The sequence below is a fragment of the Cydia fagiglandana genome, chromosome 11 (assembly GCF_963556715.1).
Source record: "Cydia fagiglandana chromosome 11, ilCydFagi1.1, whole genome shotgun sequence".
Classification (NCBI taxonomy): Eukaryota; Metazoa; Arthropoda; class Insecta; order Lepidoptera; family Tortricidae; genus Cydia; species Cydia fagiglandana.
The window spans coordinates 4,706,725-4,729,230 of record NC_085942.1 but is presented as its reverse complement, the minus strand read 5'-3'; the positions used below and the strand labels follow the sequence as shown (position 1 = coordinate 4,729,230).

At 34.6% G+C, this 22,506-nt stretch overlaps 2 protein-coding genes across 2 annotated transcripts; one reads left to right on the top strand and one right to left on the bottom strand.

The window, feature by feature from the left end:
* Positions 1–11,240: 11,240 nt before the first annotated feature.
* Positions 11,241–14,680, top strand: LOC134668648 (phospholipase A1 member A-like). The gene is made up of 3 exons (XM_063526088.1): positions 11,241–11,364; positions 12,010–12,310; positions 14,002–14,680. The coding sequence occupies exons 1-3, from the start codon at positions 11,241–11,243 to the stop codon at positions 14,678–14,680; spliced, it is 1,104 nt and encodes a 367-aa protein (XP_063382158.1).
* Positions 14,681–16,757: 2,077 nt separating this feature from the next.
* Positions 16,758–19,280, bottom strand: LOC134668505 (lipase member H-like). Its single transcript, XM_063525951.1, has 3 exons — positions 19,116–19,280; positions 18,017–18,308; positions 16,758–17,445 (listed from the first exon to the last, which is right to left on the bottom strand). The coding sequence occupies exons 1-3, from the start codon at positions 19,237–19,239 to the stop codon at positions 16,761–16,763; spliced, it is 1,101 nt and encodes a 366-aa protein (XP_063382021.1). The 5' UTR covers positions 19,240–19,280; the 3' UTR covers positions 16,758–16,760.
* Between the last annotated feature and the right edge of the window lie 3,226 nt (positions 19,281–22,506).

The window sequence follows — 22,506 nt, the reverse complement described above, 5'->3', positions numbered from 1 at the left end:
TTATTCATTAGTAATTTTACTCCTACTATTTAAAAAAGTACTTTTATTTATTTATTTGTACATTAAATACAAGACGCGCTAGTAAAAAAGTGGCAACATTTCTTACTTTTTTTGGTCTTGAATTACGTTTTGCAGTATAGGTTTATAGGTTGTCCTTTTTTCAAAATCCTTATACCTAGAATATACCGGGTATGGCCTGTAATATGAGCAAAAAATTGAACTGTAGGCTGTACTCCTCATACTGATCAACATTTGTTCAGCGACTTTAAAAAAACCTTTGGGTTTGATTTTTAGTACACTTTAAAGTTTATTCTAAGACGCAATGGATTGCGAATTTTGTTATGTTTAAGGCGTGACACTGACAAGCAACGTCAATCACAATGATATGGCGACGCGATGGCGTCCATTGAAGATAATATTTATTTTGTATGAAAAATAGAGAGTCTAAATATCTACTTTATTTTTTTTAAAGTTGTTGAACAAAAGTGTCACCGTTTGAGGAGTACAATCTATGTTTTAATTATTTGCTCGTGTTACAGGCCACACCCGGTATTATACTGAAACGATCGCCATCAATATCAAAGTGGTTTACCGCTTTCTCCCGAAATGGAAAATTCATCAAAAAAGAACCTAGGCTAACTAAATAGGCAAATAGCTTGCTACTTACCTACCCTAGGGTAGGTAAGCAGCAAAGCTATTCCTCCTTCTTAAGTAGGCACGACACAACGTTTTCCTGTAAAAGGATCTCGTTGGCTCAAAGGAGTTCAGTTGTCTCCAGCCCATAATTAAAAAAGACGTTTGATGCCAAACCCCACACGTGATCAAGCGGCGATGGCACGCATATCTTAAGCTCCTTTAAGAGCCTTTGAGACACTTTGAGTTGACCGTTTTTCTAGAGATGATTCTGCTTTCTACCCTCTCGAATTTGAAATAATATTTTTGCGTCAAATACGGTCAATAAATACCTAAAGACTACCCTGCAGGTTACACAAGTTTACGCTCACACTTGGCTGTACAGGAATCGGTGCGTTTGTAGGTATGTACAGTCGCCGTCAGATATATCGGAGCGGCCAAGGTGCTCACAAATATCTGAGCACGCCTCTATTCAGGGCGTTAGAGTGCTTGTTCAGATATTGTGAACACCTTGGCCGCTACGATATATCTGATGGCGTATGTACTGTAATTGCCAGACAACCGATTTTTGGGGGCGAAATTAAATTTATATCGCATACTTATACTAGTGAATGAGTAGATACTACCTATTTCATTATGAAATCTTCATAATTATCTTAATATTATCAAATAGCGTAGCAAAAAAAAATAGCGCAATAAGTTGGCTTCAGCTTCAGGAGGCTTTTACAGCGATTAAATACCATGAGCGACTGAAATTGCTTACCATCAGGCGATACTTTTCCTCGTTTGTCTCCTGTATGATAAACAAATCATTCGTTGTTATTCTTAGCGCTGCGTTATTCATTAAAACTATTTTTTTTTTCTGAATAAATTATTCTTCTTTCAACGGTTGAATAGGGAATCCGCCATTCCGGCACCCTGGGGTTTTATTAAGTGCTAAGCTTGAAAAATTCTAGACTAAAAGGAAATTGCCGCTTCTGTCTACTTTATTTGCTCTTGACTAACCTTTCGTCTACACTGTAGACTCTACAGGGTCTCGGTATTTATATTAAAAGCTCATAACTATTTTATAAAAAGGGTGCTTTTTCATCCGTAAGCTAAATTTTGCGGATTTAATACCTATATAAATTTTTCGGATCAAACTGAGTAACTTCTACTATTGGACCATCCTCAAAATCGCGAAAAAAATTTTGCCTTCCTCTAGCCTCTAGCCGCCCAGAGGCCTATAAAAAGGTCTATTGTTCCATTCTAATTTGAACTTTGTGTTGAGAAAATAAAATTTCATTTTGCTTGGCAAGGTTTGACGTATGGGCGGCTAGAGGCTAGACTACATTAGATTAGCTAAATGTGTGAGGCTTCTACCTAAACTAAATTTTTTGAAATTAAATCTGTTTATTTTAAGCTGACTGCACTTTAATTTAAAGCTAACTATTGAAATCACATTGTAATGACAATAGAAAAAAAAATTAAAACGGATAATGTACTGCGACATACTTAGGGCATACAGAAAATTCCTGGACTGGCCACTTAGAAAAAATAAGACGTCTCATATATCAGAATTCAGAAAATTTCAGTATGACCCACGTATACATATGTACTTACATATATTACGAATACTGCACTTTAATTTAAAGCTTACAAAAATACATTAATTATTTACTTTGCAATTTTTTTCTATTAAATTACCTGGTCCAAAAATGTTGTACAAGGGTCCGATCACTTCGCCCTTGCACTGAATTTAATAATACCCTAATCCTCTAACAGGGGTCATACACGGTCAGCAAAATAATAGACATTCAAATAAGGACCAGGTGCCCAATAGATTCGGATACACAGGAAAAAACCACAATAGAGTCCGTGAATACTCCTTTGTCTATTTTATTCCTTTTGCTGACCCTAGGTATTAAAACTATTGTGATCCTTTTAAAACGCACCTTATAGAGTAACAATTAAGGTTCAAAATTGTGGGAAGGGACGTTTAGTTTTTTAATGACTTTGTTAAGTCCTTTAGTATCTTTAGAAAATTGTGATTATATGCAAATGTGAATCAGGTAGACAGCTGCATATTGACGCAAAATGTATAGTGACCTTTACCCTCATGTATACGATGTAAGTACCTACTTATACGCAAGAGTAAAATAAAAAACCGGACAAGTGCGAGTCGGACTCGCCCACCGTGGGTTCCGTACTTTTTAGTACCTACCTATTTGTTGTCATGGCAACAGAAATAAATCATCTGTGGAAATTTCAACTGTCTTCAGAACAATCACGGTTCATGAGATACAGCCGCCCCAATTTCACATCGGTGACAGGTGCGACGAATTGTAAAATCACTATTGCTGACGTCACAGGCATCCATGGGCTACGATTACCACTTACCATCGTGCGGGCCGTATTCCTGTTTGCCACCATCATTGTATTATTTAAAAAAACTTTATTATATCGGAAAAAAACAGATATTTCTCCTGCGAAGTTTCTGACAATTGTCAAAGATTTAGAAGAATTGTAGCTAATTCTTGACAGGTAATGAGTTATATGTCGGAATTTCGTGACAATTGTAGTGTTTCTTGTGACAATTGTCATAAACTTAGCAAGAGAAATATCTGTTTTTTTCCGATATCATAAATTTTTTTTAATAATACAATGATGGTGGCAAACAGGAATACGGCCCGCCCGATGGTAAGCGGTAACCGTAGTTCATGGATGCCTGTGACGTCAGCAACAGTGATTTTACAATTCGTCGCACCTGTCACGTTGGTGAAACTGGGGCCTGGTGACAGACAGACGGACATGGAGTCTTAGGAATAATCTATTTGAAACAAAAGAATTTTGAAATTAACAGATGGTCAACATGTCACATATATTTTAGTCTCCTTTAAACTTATAAAATAAAAAGCATCGTTTTTCTTTTGTTTGTAACGTGTATATTTAATAGTAGTTTATGTGACTGCTACATAATGAAAGGCATTAAAATACGAGTGTGGGTTTAAGAAACGAACGAAGTGAGTTTCTTAAAAGGATCACAGGAGTGTTTTAATGCCTTATTATGTACAGTTACATACACTACTTTATCTACACACATATTATTACCTTCTATTATATATTCACTAACCTCATATTTCAACCGACATCCATCGTTGCTGTCTGACTTAACTCGCAGATTTGAGAGGTGGCGGCTCCTAAATATCTTTTTATCACTCATTTTACACGATACTTTTGCTTAAAGTTTGTTTAAAAACAACCATCAAATCAATTTTATAACCTAAAACTAATTAAAAGATGAAACTGTAAGTCAAATGGCAGTAAATGAAAACTTTTTTTCACAAATGTCACGCATCCGTAGTTTTTTTTAATTCATAGACAAAAGAATGAAGTCCCTATTCTCATGCCACTCGAGATCAAATGTCGTACGGTTTATATTAAAAAAATATACCGAATTGACGTTTCGTATCGATAATTGTTTTAATATCTATGGATACTAGAATAGACACTCACTTGAGTTTTGACAGCTGTTCCAAATTTAAAACTCATAACCTTACAAAAATCTGTAAAGTTATAACTTTAAAGTACAAATTTTACCTACTACCACAGATAAGAAAGTTCTCATAGAAAAATTGGTTGTGATAATGCTGGTCATTTCCTACGGTTTCTGAATGCATTTTAGAGCAGTAATGATATGTGCGTAGATAAAGTCATATTAATGATTAATGAATGTAGGTTATAAATATATTGATGATTCTTCTTTCATTTCATATTATAATATTGATAATAGATATCGTGTGAACCCGCATGGTTTTAATTTGCGTTTAAAATTGAGCGCCACCTATATATTTTATGCAATACTAATGCACAGCTCAAGCTCAGAGACGCACGTTGCCGCGACATCTAACAATTTAATGCAGAACTAAGTTGTCAACCTGCTGGATTGCTGACTTCAGCTTCCATTTAGTTCCGCTATTGAACACGAGATAGCACCACAGGTATGCTTACTTAAACAATTTTTTAAATGCAAATTAATGTAATGTAAAACTTCTATTCGTTCTAATTATATATTAAGTACCTACAGTTTCTAGCAACATACAACAATGTAAGTAAGTACATATCTTCATAAGTTATGGTCCTATGACGCTTGATTATACAAACAATAGCATCTGAATATTCACATCGAAAATTATCCATACCATAGGTCATAGGTTTAAACGTGCCTACTACTACTGCCGTATTCGAACTTCAAGATAATAATATTCACAAGAGACGACACGTACTAGATCCTTTCTAGATCCGTTATAGTTTAGATATCAACTAGTTCTCTTTTGCAGCGCAATTCGGGCAACCAATATTACTTTTACCTTAGATAGAGTAAGATATCTATTAGATGTGAATTGGATCTCTAAGTCATATCCTGTGGAAATCGTTCAAGAGTATCTCCAGAATCGCGCAAATGTCAAATTTGACAGGTTAGATCTTAAACATATAATTATCGTATCTTGGTGATGTCTAAAAGATATCTAATAGATGTCTATTTCAAAATCCGAATCGTGCCCTCACACTATTATAATAAAAATTCCTTCTTTCATAACAGCAATATATTTCTTGATCACAATATTCCGTTACAGTTCAATCTCCAATCCTCTCACTTCACAATCGTCCTCCCTTCACCTCTGCCCGTAACCGAATGCCCGTTAACCGCCATGCCAGTCGTCTTTTATTCTTTCTTCCAACTACCTTCTATTTACAAAGGTCAACTATCAATCACGTTACTTTTAAATTTATTAAATTATAGATTACCAATGATTATTCAACTCTTTATTTCATTAAATCTGTTTCTAATAATTAGTAATTTTAATGAATCTTACACTCGCCCATCCTGACATTGTGCATGTCCTCATGCACAGTCATACTAATCGCGTCTGTCATCTAATCTTACACTCGGCATGTCAAATCATCGGGCATTCAGTAAGAAAATTATTAATGCTTTATTACCCATTTAATACAATTTCTTTGTCTGTCTATATACATTTTTCTTATTATTTATTGAATTAATCTATATCTTCGCATAATAATTTCAAATCCAATAAATCCATCTAAATATATAAGTTTCTATTCAATAATTATACAACAATATATCATATTTTTTTATGCATCAATACATATAAAGTACATTTCTTAACATATTCGACCGCTATGTTTTTTTTTTACTCATTATTTCTCGTTTTTTTTTTTATTCCGTTTTTTTTTTTTCCCACTCTCATGACACAAACGTGTCTCACAACATACCATTTTTTTAATCAAATTTTACGTGTAGCACATTATTTCTCTTGTTTTTTTTTGATTCCATTTTTATTTTTTTAATGTGCTACTTACTGAATCACTCTCATGACACAAACGTGTCTCATCACAACATAACATCCTCTATTTCCGTCTTTTTTTTTTATCATTACCATATATCCGTGCCTCCATCCATAGCAAATAACTAATTCAATAATCTATTAATTCAAAAATTCAATAATCCAATAATTCTTTAATTCAAAAATCCAATAATCCAATAATTCTTTAATTCTTTAATTCAATAATCCAATAATTCTTTAATTCTTTAATTCAATAATCCAATAATTCTTTAATTCTTTAATTCAATAATCCAATAATTCTTTAATTCTTTAATTAAATAATCAAATCATTCTTTAATTCAATAATCAAATAATTCTTTAATTCTTTAATTCAATAATCCAATAATTATTTAATTCTTTAATTCAATAATCCATTAATTCTTTAATTCTTTACTTCAATAATCCAATAATTCTTTAATTCTTTAATTCAATAATCCAATAATTCTTTAATTCTTTAATTCAATAATCCAATAATTCTTTAATTCAATAATCCAATAATTCTTTAATTCTTTAATTCAATAATCCAATAATTCTTTAATTCAATAATTCAATAATTCTTTAATTCAATAATCCAATAATTCTTTAATTCAATAATCCAATAATTCTTTAATTCAATAATCCAATAATTCTTTAATTCAATAATCCAATAATTCTTTAATTCAATAATCCAATAATTCTTTTATTCAAAAATCCAATAATCCAATAATTCTTTAATTCTTTAATTCAATAATCCAATAATTATTTAATTCTTTAATTCAATAATCCAATAATTCTTTAATTCTTTAATTCAATAATCCAATAATTCTTTAATTAAATAATCAAATAATTCTTTAATTCTTTAATTCAATAATCCAATAATTCTTTAATTCTTTAATTCAATAATCCATTAATTCTTTAATTCTTTAATTCAATAATCCAATAATTCTTTAACTCTTTAATTCACTAATCCAGTAATTATTTAATTCTTTAATTCAATAATCCAATAATTCTTTAATTCAATAATCCAATAATTATTTAATTCTTTAATTCAATAATCCAATAATTCTTTAATTCTTTAATTCAATAATCCAATAATTCTTTAATTCTTTAATTCAATAATCCAATAATTCTTTAATTCAATAATCCAATAATTCTATAATTCAATAATCCAATAATTCTTTAATTCAATAATCCAATAATTCTTTAATCCAATAATCCAATAATTCTTTAATTCAATAATCCAATAATTCTTTAATTCAATAATCCAATAATTCTTTAATTCAATAATCCAATAATCCAATAATTCTTTAATTCAATAATCCAATAATTCTTTAATTCTTTAATTCAATAATCCAATAATTCTTTAATTCTTTAATTAAATAATCAAATAATTCTTTAATTAAATAATCAAATAATTCTTTAATTCAATAATCCAATAATTCTTTAATTCTTTAATTCAATAATCCAATAATTCTTTAACTCTAATTCAATAATCCAATAATTCTTTAATACTTTAATTCAATAATCCAATAATTCTTTAACTCTTTAATTCAATAATCCAATAATTCTTTAATTCAATAATCCAATAATTCTTTAATTCAATAATCCAATAATTCTTTAATTCAATAATCCAATAATTCTTTAATTCAATAATCCAATAATTCTTTAATTCAATAATCCAATAATTCAACAATCCAATAATGCAATAATTCAATAATCCATTAATTAAATAATCCAATAATTCAATAATCCAATAATTCAATAATCCAATAATCCAATGATCCAATGATCCAATGATCCAATGATCCAATGATCCAATTATCCAATGATCCAATGAACCAATAATCCAATGAACCAATGATCCAATGAACCAATAATCCAATAATCCAATAATCCAATAATCCAATAATCCAATAATCCAATAATCCAATAATCCAATAACCCAATAACCCAATAACTCAATAATCCAATAACTCAATAATCCAATAACTCAATAATCCAATAACTCAATAGTCCAATAACTCAATAATCCAATAACTCAATAATCAATAATTCAATAATTCAATAATTCAATAATTCAATAATTCAATAATTCAATAATTCAATAATTCAATAATTCAATAATTCAATAATTCAATAATCCAATAATGCAATGATCCAATGATCCAATGATCCAATGATCCAATGATCCAATGAACCAATGATCCAATAATCCAATAATCCAATAATCCAATAACCCAATAACCCAATAACCCAATAACTCAATAATCCAATAATCCAATAACTCAATAATCCAATAACTCAATAGTCCAATAACTCAATAATCCAATAACTCAACTAAATACTCCAATAACTCAACTAAATACTCTAATAACTCAACTAAATAATCCAATAGCTCAACTAAATAATCCTATACTCAACTCAATAATCAAATAACTCAACTAAATAATCCAATAACTCAACTGAATAATTCAATAACTCAACTGAATAAATCCAATAACTCAACTGAATAATCCAATAACTCAACTAAATAATCCAATAACTCAACTCAATAATCCAATAACTCAACTCAATAATCCAATAACTCAACTCAATAATCCAATAACTCAACTCAATAATCCAATAACTCAACTCAATAATCCAATAACTCAACTCAATAATCCAATAACTCAACTCAATAATCCAATAACTCAACTCAATAAAACTCAACTCAATAAAACTCAACTCAATAAAACTCAACTCAATAAAACTCAACTCAATAAAACTCAACTCAATAAAACTCAACTCAATAAAACTCAACTCAATAAAACTCAACTCAATAATCCAATAACTCAACTCAATAAAACTCAACTCAATAATCCAATAACTCAACTGAATAATCCAATAACTCGATAATCCAATAACTCTATAATCCATTAACTCTATAATCCATTAACTCTATAATCCATTAACTCTATAATCCATTAACTCTATAATCCATTAACTCTATAATCCATTAACTCTATAATCCATTAACTGCTTAATCCAGTAATCCAGTACCTGATTAATCCAGTAACTGATCAATCCAGTAACTGATCAATCCAGTAACTGATCAATCCAGTAACTCACTAATGCGTAACTCACTAGTCCGTAACTCATTAGTCCGTAACTCATTAGTCCGTAACTCATTAGTCCGTAACTCATTAATCCGTAACTCATTAATCCGTAACTCATTAATCCGTAACTCATTACTCCGTAACTCATTAATCCGTAACTCATTAATTAAAATAATCCAGAAATTTTATAATTCGATAATATTATACTTATCATCATATGTAGGTATTTTCATCATATCGTTATTTACTTGCCACTTAAGCGTCAGTTGCACCAACCACAATTGACGAATTGATCAACAGCAATCAGCAGAGCTTTGCAACGAACTTCTTAAAACCAAGGATACTGTACCAAAATATTCGCAGTTTAAGCAATAAACGACATCTATTAAAATCTACAACTGAAGACGACAAAGATATACAAGCCATCCGTTCCTGTCCTGTGCGGCTTCCACGTGAAAGCGATCCTGGCCGTTGTCCTTCCGTGTTGATCTTCGAAGCCATCTCTCATTGCCTCGGCCGTGTCTGCCGCTGCTGCGGCTTCGCCGGTTGCGACTCCGCCTGTTGTTCCCTGCGACTTCGGCTTCGACGTTCTTGTCCATCATCAGATTTCGATTTTCGGTCACGCTCAGGAGTTTTCGAGCGCCGCCTGGATGTTTTTTTTTTTTCTCATGGTCCATAGTCTGGAACTCGAAAACAACACCAGCAATGGAAGAGTTCTAAATCTTTGGGTTGTTAATAGTAGACAAATATAAATTGTTCTTATTAAGCTAAATTCAACTGTTTTATTTATTTATTTACTGCTTCCGGGGTCTAAATGCGGGACGTTTAAAACAGATCCCTATCCCGGTACGGATCCGGAACACAGGCTTTTCGAAACGAGAAAATTCTAGAACTGGTACAGAAAAGGAATCTAGAACAAATTCGGGATCCGGCACTGATCCGATACCAATCCGGCACAGATCCGGTACCAATCCGGCACGGATCCGGCACCAGTCCGGGACGGATCCGGTACGAATCCAGCATGGATCCGGAACTCGTCCGGCACAAATCAGGTATGCATCCGGCACGGTTCCAGTATCCGGCACGGACCCAAATCCAGAAACGGAAAACACTTAACCCCGCTATATAATACTGACGTATTGATAAGTGATATATTGAAAATATGGTAAAAGTTGTAACCAAATAAGCGGTACATACATAGACTAAAAGAATTCGATCTACATCTGTAAATAATCATAAACGTATCCGAACTATTCAAAATAAAACGGTGTTCCAAAGGTTTCACGCTACCCGCGATGTAACGAATGCTTTAATTATATTATGGATAGGCATTACAGCAAACACTAAAAAAAACCTAACTGTTGGTCTTGAAGAGAAAACTTGCAGTATAATTGCTCTCGAGTGAACGAATAGGCCGAAATGGGTTTACCCAATTATTTTGTTCTTGATAAAATTAACGGTGTCTTTGTTTCTAAGCGCCCGTTAAACATAAACTTCCTAACATAGGAAATATGAAATGATAATTAATTTCAACTAAACAACAACCAATATAAGTGTTACTAATATATGTATAGGTATATAATCATAATAATTTTACACCACTGTTACTATTGTAACAAATTAATTGGGTAATTAAAATTTAACTCAATCAGTTCTAATATTAATATCAGGAATACCATAGTGACTTGTAGGTACTTACCACTTCTGATGTATAATAAAAATTCCTTCTTTCATAACAGCAATATATTTCTTGATCACAATATTCCGTTACAGTTCAATCTCCAATCCTCTCACTTCACAATCGTCCTCCCTTCACCTCTGCCCGTAACCGAATGCCCGTTAACCGCCATGCCAGTCGTCTTTTATTCTTTCTTCCAACTACCTTCTATTTACAAAGGTCAACTATCAATCACGTTACTTTTAAATTTATTAAATTATAGATTACCAATGATTATTCAACTCTTTATTTCATTAAATCTGTTTCTAATAATTAGTAATTTTAATGAATCTTACACTATAGTATAAGTGAGCAAATATTTCCGGTACAATGATATTACAAGTTCACAGGATTAGCACATATTCGCACATACGCACGTAGATGTTTTAAGCGCAAATTATAAAGTAGTATAAGGCCTACATTTAAAAAATGGAGATTTTAGATAGAACTAAAGTGATATGTGTTGTGTTGATGCATTTGATGTATGCTATGGTGACTGCGGTTGAATATAATGAAACCAGCGAGGGTTACGCACAAAATTTCATGTCCATTTGTAAGTATTATAGTATTATATTACCCCCTAAACTAAGTTTCTATTCTAACACCATCCAACCATCATTTAGAAAAATCACTGAAAGTTTTGGACAAATTTTAACCCTTTACCTACGAGTGTCAACCAGAGTTGCCAGTACCTAAGGCAACATCGCTGCAGTACGGGTGTCAACTATAGTTGATCGAAGGAATGGTGGTCGTTCAATATTTTTTTAAATCAAAATGAGACCTTGTGTCTTGGTAATAGCGGTCACAATTATGCATAGTATAGATGCAAAGCTGTAATACTTCAAAAGTTTCAAGTAATGGTAATATTCCATTTCTGACCGCAGCTGCACTACTGGTACTGAACGCGTTGGTGTTGTTGTCAATTTCCATAGTAATATGAACAGTAGTGCAGCTGTCGTTGGAAATGGACTGTCACCTTTAGTGAAATTATGCCTAACCGATGACTCTCGCCAAAACATTCAAGGCCCCGTAATTCGGAAAATGTATAGCTATTGTGAAATATGACTGTAACTTATTGGTATGATATCATTTGGTTCAGGTAATTATTTTTAACATAAAATGGACTCTGATGAGCGTTAGTCTATCCCCATATTTTCTCACAATTATCAATTTTGATCTTTCAACATTTTATTCACAGGTCCTGGTGTAGAAAAGCCCGCCGAAATCAAACCAAAAAGTTTAGGTAAAATAAAAATCGCAGTTTTCGATGGAGGTCCGATTTTATTCTCCAAATGGACCTCTTACAACTACCGAAACATACAAACCCTGGTCAAGGACCCTAATATGGACCTTAGACGAAAGACGATCGTGTATTGTCCTGGATATTTAGAATATACTGCGTTGCCTGTTGGAAGGATTTTGATGATGCTGTATAAGAGATTAGGGTACAACGTGTTAATTTTGGAATATGTACACTTCACCACAAATATATTCCCCGTGTAAGTATTAAAATACTATTTCTATGTTATACCGGGTGTGGCCTGTAATATGAGCAAAAATTATTTGCTCGAGTTACAGGCCACACCCGGTATTTACGAAAGCTTTTGTTCTGTCCAGTCCTGTACGGATATGATGGTCGTTCTTGTCTACGTGACAGCGTGATAAAACTGTATCCGTCACTTTCAATCGCGCTCTGTTAAAAAGTGATGGATATTTTGTCACGTGGATAAAGCCATCCATAATAGTCCTGCTGCAAAAAGAATTATGCTACACAACAAAGGCCGCCACGATATCTGACACGATCTTATTTGTAGCCATAAGAGCTTGTCATATAATTTTGCAGCCTTCGAAGAGTAACATACAATTGCAGGTGAATGTCCATCTTTGAGCGCTGGCTTTTATTATAAAGTATTATAATTTCTTCTATTTATTTGTTTTAATTTTTGTTAAGATCACCAAATGATATTAATGAAATTTATAAAACACGCATTTTATAAAACATAGGTATATTATTCATACGGCCCGATTCGAACTTTAAGATACGTCAATTAATAGATCTGGAAACGATATGGATTAGATATGTCAATGTCAAATCTGACGTTGCGTCAAACAAATACGTCACTTTTGACACTGACATATCTAATCCATATCGTTTGCAGATCTATTAATTGACGTATCTTAAAGTTCGAATCCGGCAGTTAGTTAGTGACTCGATACTTAATGCTTAATCGACCGGGTGACTTCTCCCGTAATATGTAGGTACTTCTCAAGTACTACTTACATATTTTCTCATACCCACCATTTTAGTATTTTTCTGGTTCTATTTTTATGATCTACTCTTACATTCTACCCTGTCTCTTGCGACTTTTGTAAGTAGGTCCAATCTTGTAGAATGCCCAAATTTTTTGTCCAATGTCTCACATTTTGCTTAGTGAGAGAGTGAGACGCAATGCACATGGGACCAAGATATTGGACAGGTGGAATATCAACCTAATACGAACTTAACTAACTCATCTTCTCCTATCTATTAAAAATATTACCATACATCCACACACTTGCAAAATTAAAAGTACTTATGTAGACTGACCCTCGCGTTTTGTACACATATTTAATTACACAAACGGGTCTACCGCGATATACCTAATTTCATTGTTTTTAGGTACCTTAAATTCCGCCGTTTTTATAAACGTTCTGGTATAACTAAGTTATAGTTTAGTGGTGTTTCATTTATATCTCCGTTAACATTTGCTGGGACGTCAGTCTTTCCGTGACCACACCTGGTGCAACTCAGCTGAAACGTCGGAATTTAAGGTACTTAATAACAATGAAGCACAGAAGCAGTGCAGAGCATCGGTTTGTTCAGTCACCAGAAAAGATGCGACTGTCGGAATGCACAGCAGCTGTAATAAACACCTGAAGAAGATGTAAAGGCCAATGATGATAAATCATCATCATTCTCTTGCCCTTGTCCCATTCACTTGGGGTCGGCGCAGCATGTCTTTCTCTTCCACACCTCTCTGTCGCCCGTCATTTCATCATTCACTTGCATTCGTTTCATATCATCTCTCACACAGCCAATGATGATGAATAACAACGAAATTATATCGCGGTAGACCCGTATGTGGAATTAAATTATGTAGACCGATTTTGGTAGCAACCATTGGTAATTTAATTGTCATTACGATTTTAGCGTGGTACGCTTGATGTGTCCAGTTGGCAAGCACGTCGCCGGATTGCTAGCCAACCTGACTACGGTCGGCCTCGAACCGAAAAAACTGGAGCTGGTTGGCCTCAGCCTTGGTGGCGTGTCCATGGCCTTCGTAGCCAAGAGCTTCCAACAAATTACTGGCAGAAACATCTCAAAGCTCACCGCTCTCGACCCTACTGGACCCTGCGTCAGACACCTTGGACCAGAGGATAGATTAGACCCCTCCGATGCCGATTTTGTCCTTCACGTGGCATCGAATAGTGGAGGATATGGCTCAAGTATACCACACGGTCATGTATCAGTGTATGTGAACGGAGGGGAGTATCAACCTGGCGTTGTTTCGATGTATATGTGCGATAACGTATGCAGTCACTTGCAAGCGTTCTTTATATGGATTGCGGCGTTAGACAGCCCTGGCCAGTTCATCATGATGCAATGTGATTCTCTACAGCAAGCGAGAGACCACAACTGTTTTGAGAGGAAGCCAATGGTTACGAACACTCTGGATCTATATACGGATGGAAGCAAGCCGGGTATTTATTACTTGGCAACGAGTCCTAAATACCCGTATTATTTGGGTAAGAAAGGGTTGAAGAGGAGCGGCGCGGTAATTTTAAACCACATAAGTGACCTTAATGCTATTGACGTATTGCGGGTCTGAAGAAGTGATGATGTTTTCAAGATAATATGCAAGTTTATTGAAGGTCATTAAAACAATAGTAATAAACCACAAAAAGAAAGTGTTCAGTTATTATACCTTTTATTTTATAAAGACAATTGATAACTGTGCTTACAGTGACCTTTGAACATCAGATAAAAGGCATTATGTTTTTGACGTGATAACGTCTTATAAACGTGGACTGCTTTTATGCGACTATGCGCAAACGATGCACATCCCTGGTGCGCCGGGTGCGGGCCAGCCCCAACCCTAACCTGTGTGTGATAGCGGACAGACTTGACTGCCCGTATATGAGATACTGCTGCGAAATGCATGTTCCCAGCAGTGTATATATATTGTAATAGTTAATTAGGTACTAACATTAGGAACGTAAGTCTACTAACAAATCTGTATGAGTCCATAGTTGCTCGAAATAAATATTTTTCATTTCATAAATTGATGAAAACCGGTAGCATGCACGACAAAGTGTCACGTTGTGGACATATCTCCATGGTAACGTTGTGGACAAATCTCCATGGTAACGTTATGGCCACGTTTTCTTATGACGTTATCACGCAAAATTATCGTCCGTAAACCGACTTTACGACAACCATATTTTTTAAGACAATGTATGTTGACAAGCCTAGGTTACACGTGTCAAGTTTCTTGCGTTTAACGTCAACGTTTGAGGTCAAAGATGATCGTAAGTATTACTTTTTGAAAATGAATTTACATTATCTACAATAGTCTGAAATATAATAGTACTCTATTTATACTACAGTAAAATGACTTAATAATTTCTTAAAATGGTTGGTTTGGCGTGAGCAGCACTATCGTTCGAATGATGGACCATTAGGAAGTACAATTTGGTACAATCTACGATGTTATCATATCATATCAAAACCATAATAGATTTTGAAATCTGAACACCGCTCTATATTTACCGTTGCATATAAATTTAAAATGTACCTTAAACCAAAATTCGGATTTTTTTTTAGGATGGTATCTGGGATTGGTACAAAAATTAGTCTGTTGAGTGCAATTAACCTATATTATATTAATTATGTTTATGTACAGGGTAATTAGTAATAAATCGAGGTTTCGTACTCCTCTGTTTCCTCCTCCAAAACTTAACCAATCGTAACCAAATTTGGAAATCTAAATGATTATGAAATTATCTGTGTCGGACCGTTTTGCTTTTTTGGCTAATTGATATCAGTTTTGAATGCCACGCCTCTCATTGCGGCATAGTCAATTAGGCCATTTTGGCCATTTTTGAAGGGCTCTAGCGCCTTAAAAAACAAAAATATAAAAAAAAGCAAAACGGTCCGACACAGATATTGATAATATTATGTGTTGAAAAAATCATTGCTCTAGCTTCAAAAATCACGGAGGAAAACGAGGAGTACCTTTGGATAGAGAAATTACCACTCCTGTTGGCTCATAAGTTACGATATCGTTTAACTATAGAAATGGTTAGGGGGGATTGTTTACAACAGCGGTCGGCAACCAGCGGCCCGCGGGCCGAACCTCTCACTTGCGGCCCGCCAGCCTCCCTGGCTATTTTGTATGTAATATTGACAAATGACACTGCCTGTTAAAGTCATAAATATTAACAAAGTGCGGCCCGCGTCCACTTCGTTAACTGTTATGTGGCCCTTGGCTGCTAAAAGCTTGCCGACCGCTGGTTTACAAAAAAAATGTATTTGAAATCAGCCTATGGTTTGACGTGATCGTCACTAAACATTTAAGCCCTGCAAATTACACATGGTACTCAATTTTTTGTATCCAACACACACAGATACCTACATGCTCGCTTACGCTGGTGAAGTGAATCCAATCTCATCATCATCTAGGCCTTGGATTGGGTAGTAGTTTAATCGAAGTGCAATTAGAAAATCTAAATCTAAAGGGGCTCACTGATTATCAGTCCGCCAGACGATATCGACTCGGCCTGCCAGTTAAACGCATTTGACAGCACCGAACAACTGACAGGCTGATATCGTCCGGCGAAATCTGTGGGCCCCTTTATTCTAAGTTTGTAAGTATCTGGGACATAAAATATAAACAGAACTATCTTAATCTATATTGTCAAAACATCTTCTTCATTTAGCATCGACAGGTGACGCATAACCATGTTTTCCTCTTTCTTCAAGCCCCTTTTCCCCATACAATACGGATATCTATTAGCAGTCGCTAAATAAAATATTCCCGTTTTCTTCTTATTTACTCTCATATCCATCGTATTTGTGACCATAGGCTTTCTGTCGTAGCATTCGTGCTGTCTTGCCTGCTGTATCGTATCACACTTCATTCCAATGAACGACTTTGGGTTGAGCAAAGCAGCTAACCAGAAGAAGTATGCTTTTACATGACTGCAAACGACATCGCATGGCACAAACCAGATATCGGCAGGCTGGTATTCCCCGCCATTGAGGTAAAATGTCACATGTCCGAGAGGTGTGGCTATTCCTTGGCCGTCCATGTTTGTAACTATGCTTAGAACGAAGTCAGCGTCAGACGGGTCTAATCTATCTGCTGGTCCTAGCGTCCTAAAGCAGGGTCCAGCTGGATCCAAAGCGATGAGCATAGAGATGTTTTTCCCGGTGATTTCTCTGTAGTTCTTAGCGACGAGGCCCATGGTCTGAGCACCGAAGCCCCAGCCAACTAGTTCTAGTCTTTTTGGGTCCAAGCCGACAGCGGTTAGGTTGGCCAGCATTTCGCCGGCGTATTTGCTGACAGAACGCATGAGCTTGGCGGCGACAGGACTGTAAAAATATAAGTATTTTAATACAAAGTTAGTGCTGACTCTAATAGTTTCAACCAAATACAATAGTTTCAATACAAAGCTTTCTTATACTGTGTTAAGTCGTAGTAATGCTCATATCCATTACCAATCGTTTACGCTTCGTAGCGAACGAAACGTAACCGCCACTGTTGCACTAATATAGAAGAGTGATGGAGAGACACAAAGCGTTTCGTGTCGTCGCACAAGTGATTGTCACCTAGGCTAGGTTATAATCCGTTTACCTTAATTTTTCTTCAACTTCGCAAACAAAAGTGTCCACAGTGATTGTTATGCTTTTGCTATGCAAATAAGTTGAAGTTCATAGTGGCACATTTTGTCATAAGTCGGTGCAGGGTTTTCATAGACGGGCTTTTATTAACTTACTTACTGCTGTGGCACTAAGACCCGAAGTGGACCTATGCTTCCAACACCAAAGAATGCCAAGTTTCTCTGTCCAAAGCCGTTTCTGACCAGTCGACAGCGCCGAGTTCGCTAAGGTCCTTTTGCACTTCTACTATTATTAACAATATTAAAATGTGCCTCATACTTACAACGGAAAATTCTTCCAGTGTATATCCATATAATTCAAAATCAGCGCATTATAACCCAGTGAGACATAGAGCTTTGACATAGTCTCCCCATAAGGATGCGTAGTCGGGTCCATATACGATCCGACATAAACGTAGGTTTTGTTCTTTGTGAAGTCTATGTCAGGGTGGTCGAGCATGTCTGTGACATTGTAGTAGTTGTAAGGCGTTACGACACCATCCTTGCCCATGACGGATAGATACAGTTTCCTTAGGGTTCTTGGAGTAACTTTTGTGGGTTCCAAGGACATTCCACCTGGAAAAACGAAAATTGTTTTATAGGTTGGATACTATTTACTGCTGTTTACACTTAGACTTTGGTAAATGAAAACCGTCATCTTACTGTTCTTTAGGTATAGCTTCCAACTGTAAAATTGGATTGGCACAAGTAAAATAATAATAAAAGGGGTTGTCAACATTCCCTGGTCTTGGCATTGGCATGTGCACTCATCATCAAAACGAGCGGACAGAACAACGCACCAAATAAGTGGTTGACCTACAGGGTGGACCTACAGTTAGTTCTATTAAAAATATTTGCAAAATCCTGTTTAAATAAGGTGCCTTTTCTTTGAGGTGGAGGTGAGAGGACAGCTGGAGAAATCACACTAGGGATCACGTCTCCTCTCAACTCCGCTCATCTCCGCCAATTTCTATATAAGTCTTCTTCCTTGTCATATCCTCATGGCTGAGGAACATGACGAATGTGGACACTCTTGACCAGTGCTCTATAAGTCGCTCTGTCTTGGTCCCAGTTCATGATAGCCTACAATGTGGCGTTTGTCTCTGACGTTATTCTGTCCGCCCGAAGCGTGGCCATACGTTCATCCCTACGCTTCCTTGTCATATAAGTATCGAGTCATATCTGTTTTTAAGCAGAAATTAAAGAATGGTCTACTATTACGCTGAGTGGGAGTCCTTTTTAACGTCCATCTCATCTATGTAATCTCATCCATGTCTTCTTTGTAATTAACTGGTTTGGTTTGACGTAAATGTATTACTTTCTAGTTTAGGTACTGATACTATACGCCATAAATACCGAAAAAAACTTTAATAAAATACTTACAATATTTAACAAACGCATGAGGATTCGGCGCTCCGCCTTTTTCTCCAATGTACTCTATCGTGTTCACTGAATCTAACGAAAACACTACAAAACATGTTGCTATTAACCATTTCCAAATATCCATATTGCAATGTTGAGTATCAGCTATAAATTATTGCGAGGTAATAAATAATAATGGTGCACTTATAACCAATAAAGTTGAACTATATACTCGTACAATTACTTTGTTTACTTATCATTAAATCTTTACACACTGACTAGATTTTCTATATAACTAGAAAAAAGTTTGTAGTCACAATGAAATGTCAGTTTTTTTTTGTAATTGAAATACACAAATATTTTAGATGTTAACATTCGCAAACACAATGTAACTTTGAGAATAAATGTATAATCTAAACGTCATTCTTATATAATCATCGGTCAAATTCTGAGGGCAAATTAAACAGTTTTATACCTACCTTTTAGACCTTTTAGTGTTGGGATGGAAAATATCGATAATTTAATTTTGTAGCAAGCAGGAACGTCTGCAAACGAGACAAGACCTAGACGTCCTAGACAGTCCACTTTTAAATTTATCGATAAGTTTGTTTTTAATTACGCACAATTTGTTGACGAAAGCTATTTGTTGGAAAACTATAGCGACATGTTGTCGATTCGGATTTTGAAATAGACATCTATTAGATATCTTTTAGACATCACCAAGATACGATAACGATATGTTTAAGATCTAACCTGTCAAATTTGACATTTGCGCGATTCTAGAGATACTCTTGCACGATTTCCACAGGATATGACTTAGAGATCCAATTCACATCTAATAGATATCTTACTCTATCTAACGTAAAAGTGAGACTGGTTGCCCGAATGGCGCTGCAAAAGAGAACTAGTTGATATCTAAACTATATCGTATCTAGAATGGATCTAGTACGTGTCGTCTCTTGTGAATATCTTGAAGTTCAAATACGGCAGTATTGCTGTTGTATCGTGACGTGACACTACATTACGGGATACATACACCAGAGAAGGTATAACAACTGTCGCAATTTATCACATCTAAATGCCGATCTGAAACCTATCTTCAATAGGCAACTTACTACTGAAGACACGTGCAAGACTATTTATAGTAGGTATAGGTGTATTTCTTTTGATGTAAGTATGTACTTTTTTATATCGATATATTTTTTTTTGTTCTTATGACTTTCGTCCCCTCACTTGGCTATTGTGTTTATGACAACCTTAGTCAACATTCAAAAATTAGTATTTATTTCAGATCTCTTTTTTTGGAATTTTCTAATGGAAAGACGTGTAGGTATATAAATTAATAGTAGCTTATTTATAATTAAAATAAAATTGTATGTGCACATATTTAGCAGGCAAACCCCTAGTCATGAATATCTCTAATTTTACAACATATATTTTGATAAAAATATTACATATATTTTCGTCGAAAATTTATCGAAGATTTGTTTTTTCTAAGCAATTTTTGACCTCAAATCGTCTTCTTTGACACTTCAATAGGTGTTTTGAAAAGTCAACTACCGTTGACGTATTTTTTGTCTAGAGCCAGGACATTTGTAATAATATTTTGATCTTATGAAGCCTTGACTTACAAGTACGAAATTAAATAAGACAACGTTTTTAGGCAAATTATAAAATATAATTTAAGACATCCACGCATTCACTTCAGGTTCTCCCACTACATCAAGTTTTTTACTACATCTACAATTAGAAAATGAGTAATAATAAATTTCAATAAAATATCTTTATTATACACAACTGTACACAATATATTCATACATAATGGGTGATAACATACAACCTTTAACGCATTCACTGCCACCAACGCATATATGCGTCACCGTGACTTTCACGCTGTGCCTTTGACGCACAGACGCGTTCATAATATATAGTGACAGCAAAGTGCGACACCTGTAGCTCTACTATGAGTTCCGTGAATGACAGTGAGAAGTGAAGATAGTGAGAAAGTTAAGGAAAATGTATGGAGTAATTGTACAGTGCCTCTACCGGTCACGTAAAGAACTAAAAATTTCAATTTGTACCATGAGTTACAAACGTTTTTACGCGAGTTTTCCATACTTGCCTAACTTCACACCTAAAACGCTCTCTTTCTAATTACGAGTATATAATGAAAACTGAGCCAGAATTATTCTGCGTAAATACTTTACGCGAGTAAACGTGACAGATGTTATGGAAAAATACGTGCGTTTCCAACGTGACATTTCTGTCAACTTGTAAACACAACAAATACGCAGATTTTTCACGAATATTAATGCAGTTTTCAACGTAATATGTATAAATTTATAACAGTATGTGAACTTCAAGCAAAACTTTAAGGGATAAATCAATTAATAGTTCGATAAAAGGCTGATTTAGTACAAAGGTAATGCGTTATACTTGACATCATATTTTCCTATTTCTATTGCTACATTTGCGAAAATCACATTGCTTACGAGCAGTTTTTGGTTTTAAGCTGATTGAAAACAACATTTCCATTAAAACCCGGATTGCATCATGTATGCATGTAGAAGTTACATATGTATTAAGAATTAAGGCTCAATACAGGGAGCGGTACATAGACATGTTGCTGTTTTTGTTGCTGGGTGCACATAACACATAGTAAGAATAAGACATACCGCAAGACCTATTATAATATTTACACAAGAATTGCTACGTATTTTATTAAGCATTATTATCTTAAATAAAATAAAACATACAAATGTTCTGTGGGTTTATTTATTTTTCTTTACTAAGTAAGTATTATTTTATTTTCCGTTGTTCAAATTATTGTGTTTGGTACCTAGGTAATCGTTTTTCATGTCAACTTGGTAACAGGAAATATAAAACTTTCTTCAAAAACTTTTGCTGGTGGTTCTGAATCTGAAAATTTAAATAAGATTTAAACACATTTATTGCCAAAAACCCGCTGCGTGGGTTCATTTTGTATTGGAAATGGGGCGCTTGGCACTGAAATATACTCGAGATCATATAGGTACTATAAAATTAAGATCGCTATTAAGGTCATACGTAGGGTCTGTGCGGAAAGAGAAGAGTCGTAGGTATAATGTATGGGCTCCCCTAAATTTCACGACTTTTCTCTTTCCGGACACTCTATTAGATAATGTTACTTAGCAGTAGGAGACGGCCGCTGTCATGATGCGGACTGAAGCGGACCATTATAATACATACCTATTTTAATATTTCTTCTCATGTGTGTACTATTTTCATCATAGGTAATAAATATGTAGCCAAATGTAGCCTGTATAATCGCGCCGTATACTTTGCTTCCTATTTTTTAACACGCAATGTCATAATTTTAACTCGATTATTAATGATGTTTACGTAATTATCATATTTTGCAATTTTTGTCTTA

Coding starts and splice junctions, on each gene's coding strand:
- LOC134668648 (XM_063526088.1), top strand. CDS start 11,241: ATGGAGATTTTAGATAGAACTAAAGTGATATGTGTTGTGTTGATGCAT. Junction 11,365..12,009: donor ACAAAATTTCATGTCCATTT/GTAAGTATTATA, acceptor TTTTATTCACAG/GTCCTGGTGTAGAAAAGCCC. Junction 12,311..14,001: donor ACCACAAATATATTCCCCGT/GTAAGTATTAAA, acceptor TTACGATTTTAG/CGTGGTACGCTTGATGTGTC.
- LOC134668505 (XM_063525951.1), bottom strand. CDS start 19,239: ATGGATATTTGGAAATGGTTAATAGCAACATGTTTTGTAGTGTTTTCG. Junction 18,309..19,115: donor TCATGCGTTTGTTAAATATT/GTAAGTATTTTA, acceptor TCGTTTTTCCAG/GTGGAATGTCCTTGGAACCC. Junction 17,446..18,016: donor CACTGGAAGAATTTTCCGTT/GTAAGTATGAGG, acceptor ATATTTTTACAG/TCCTGTCGCCGCCAAGCTCA.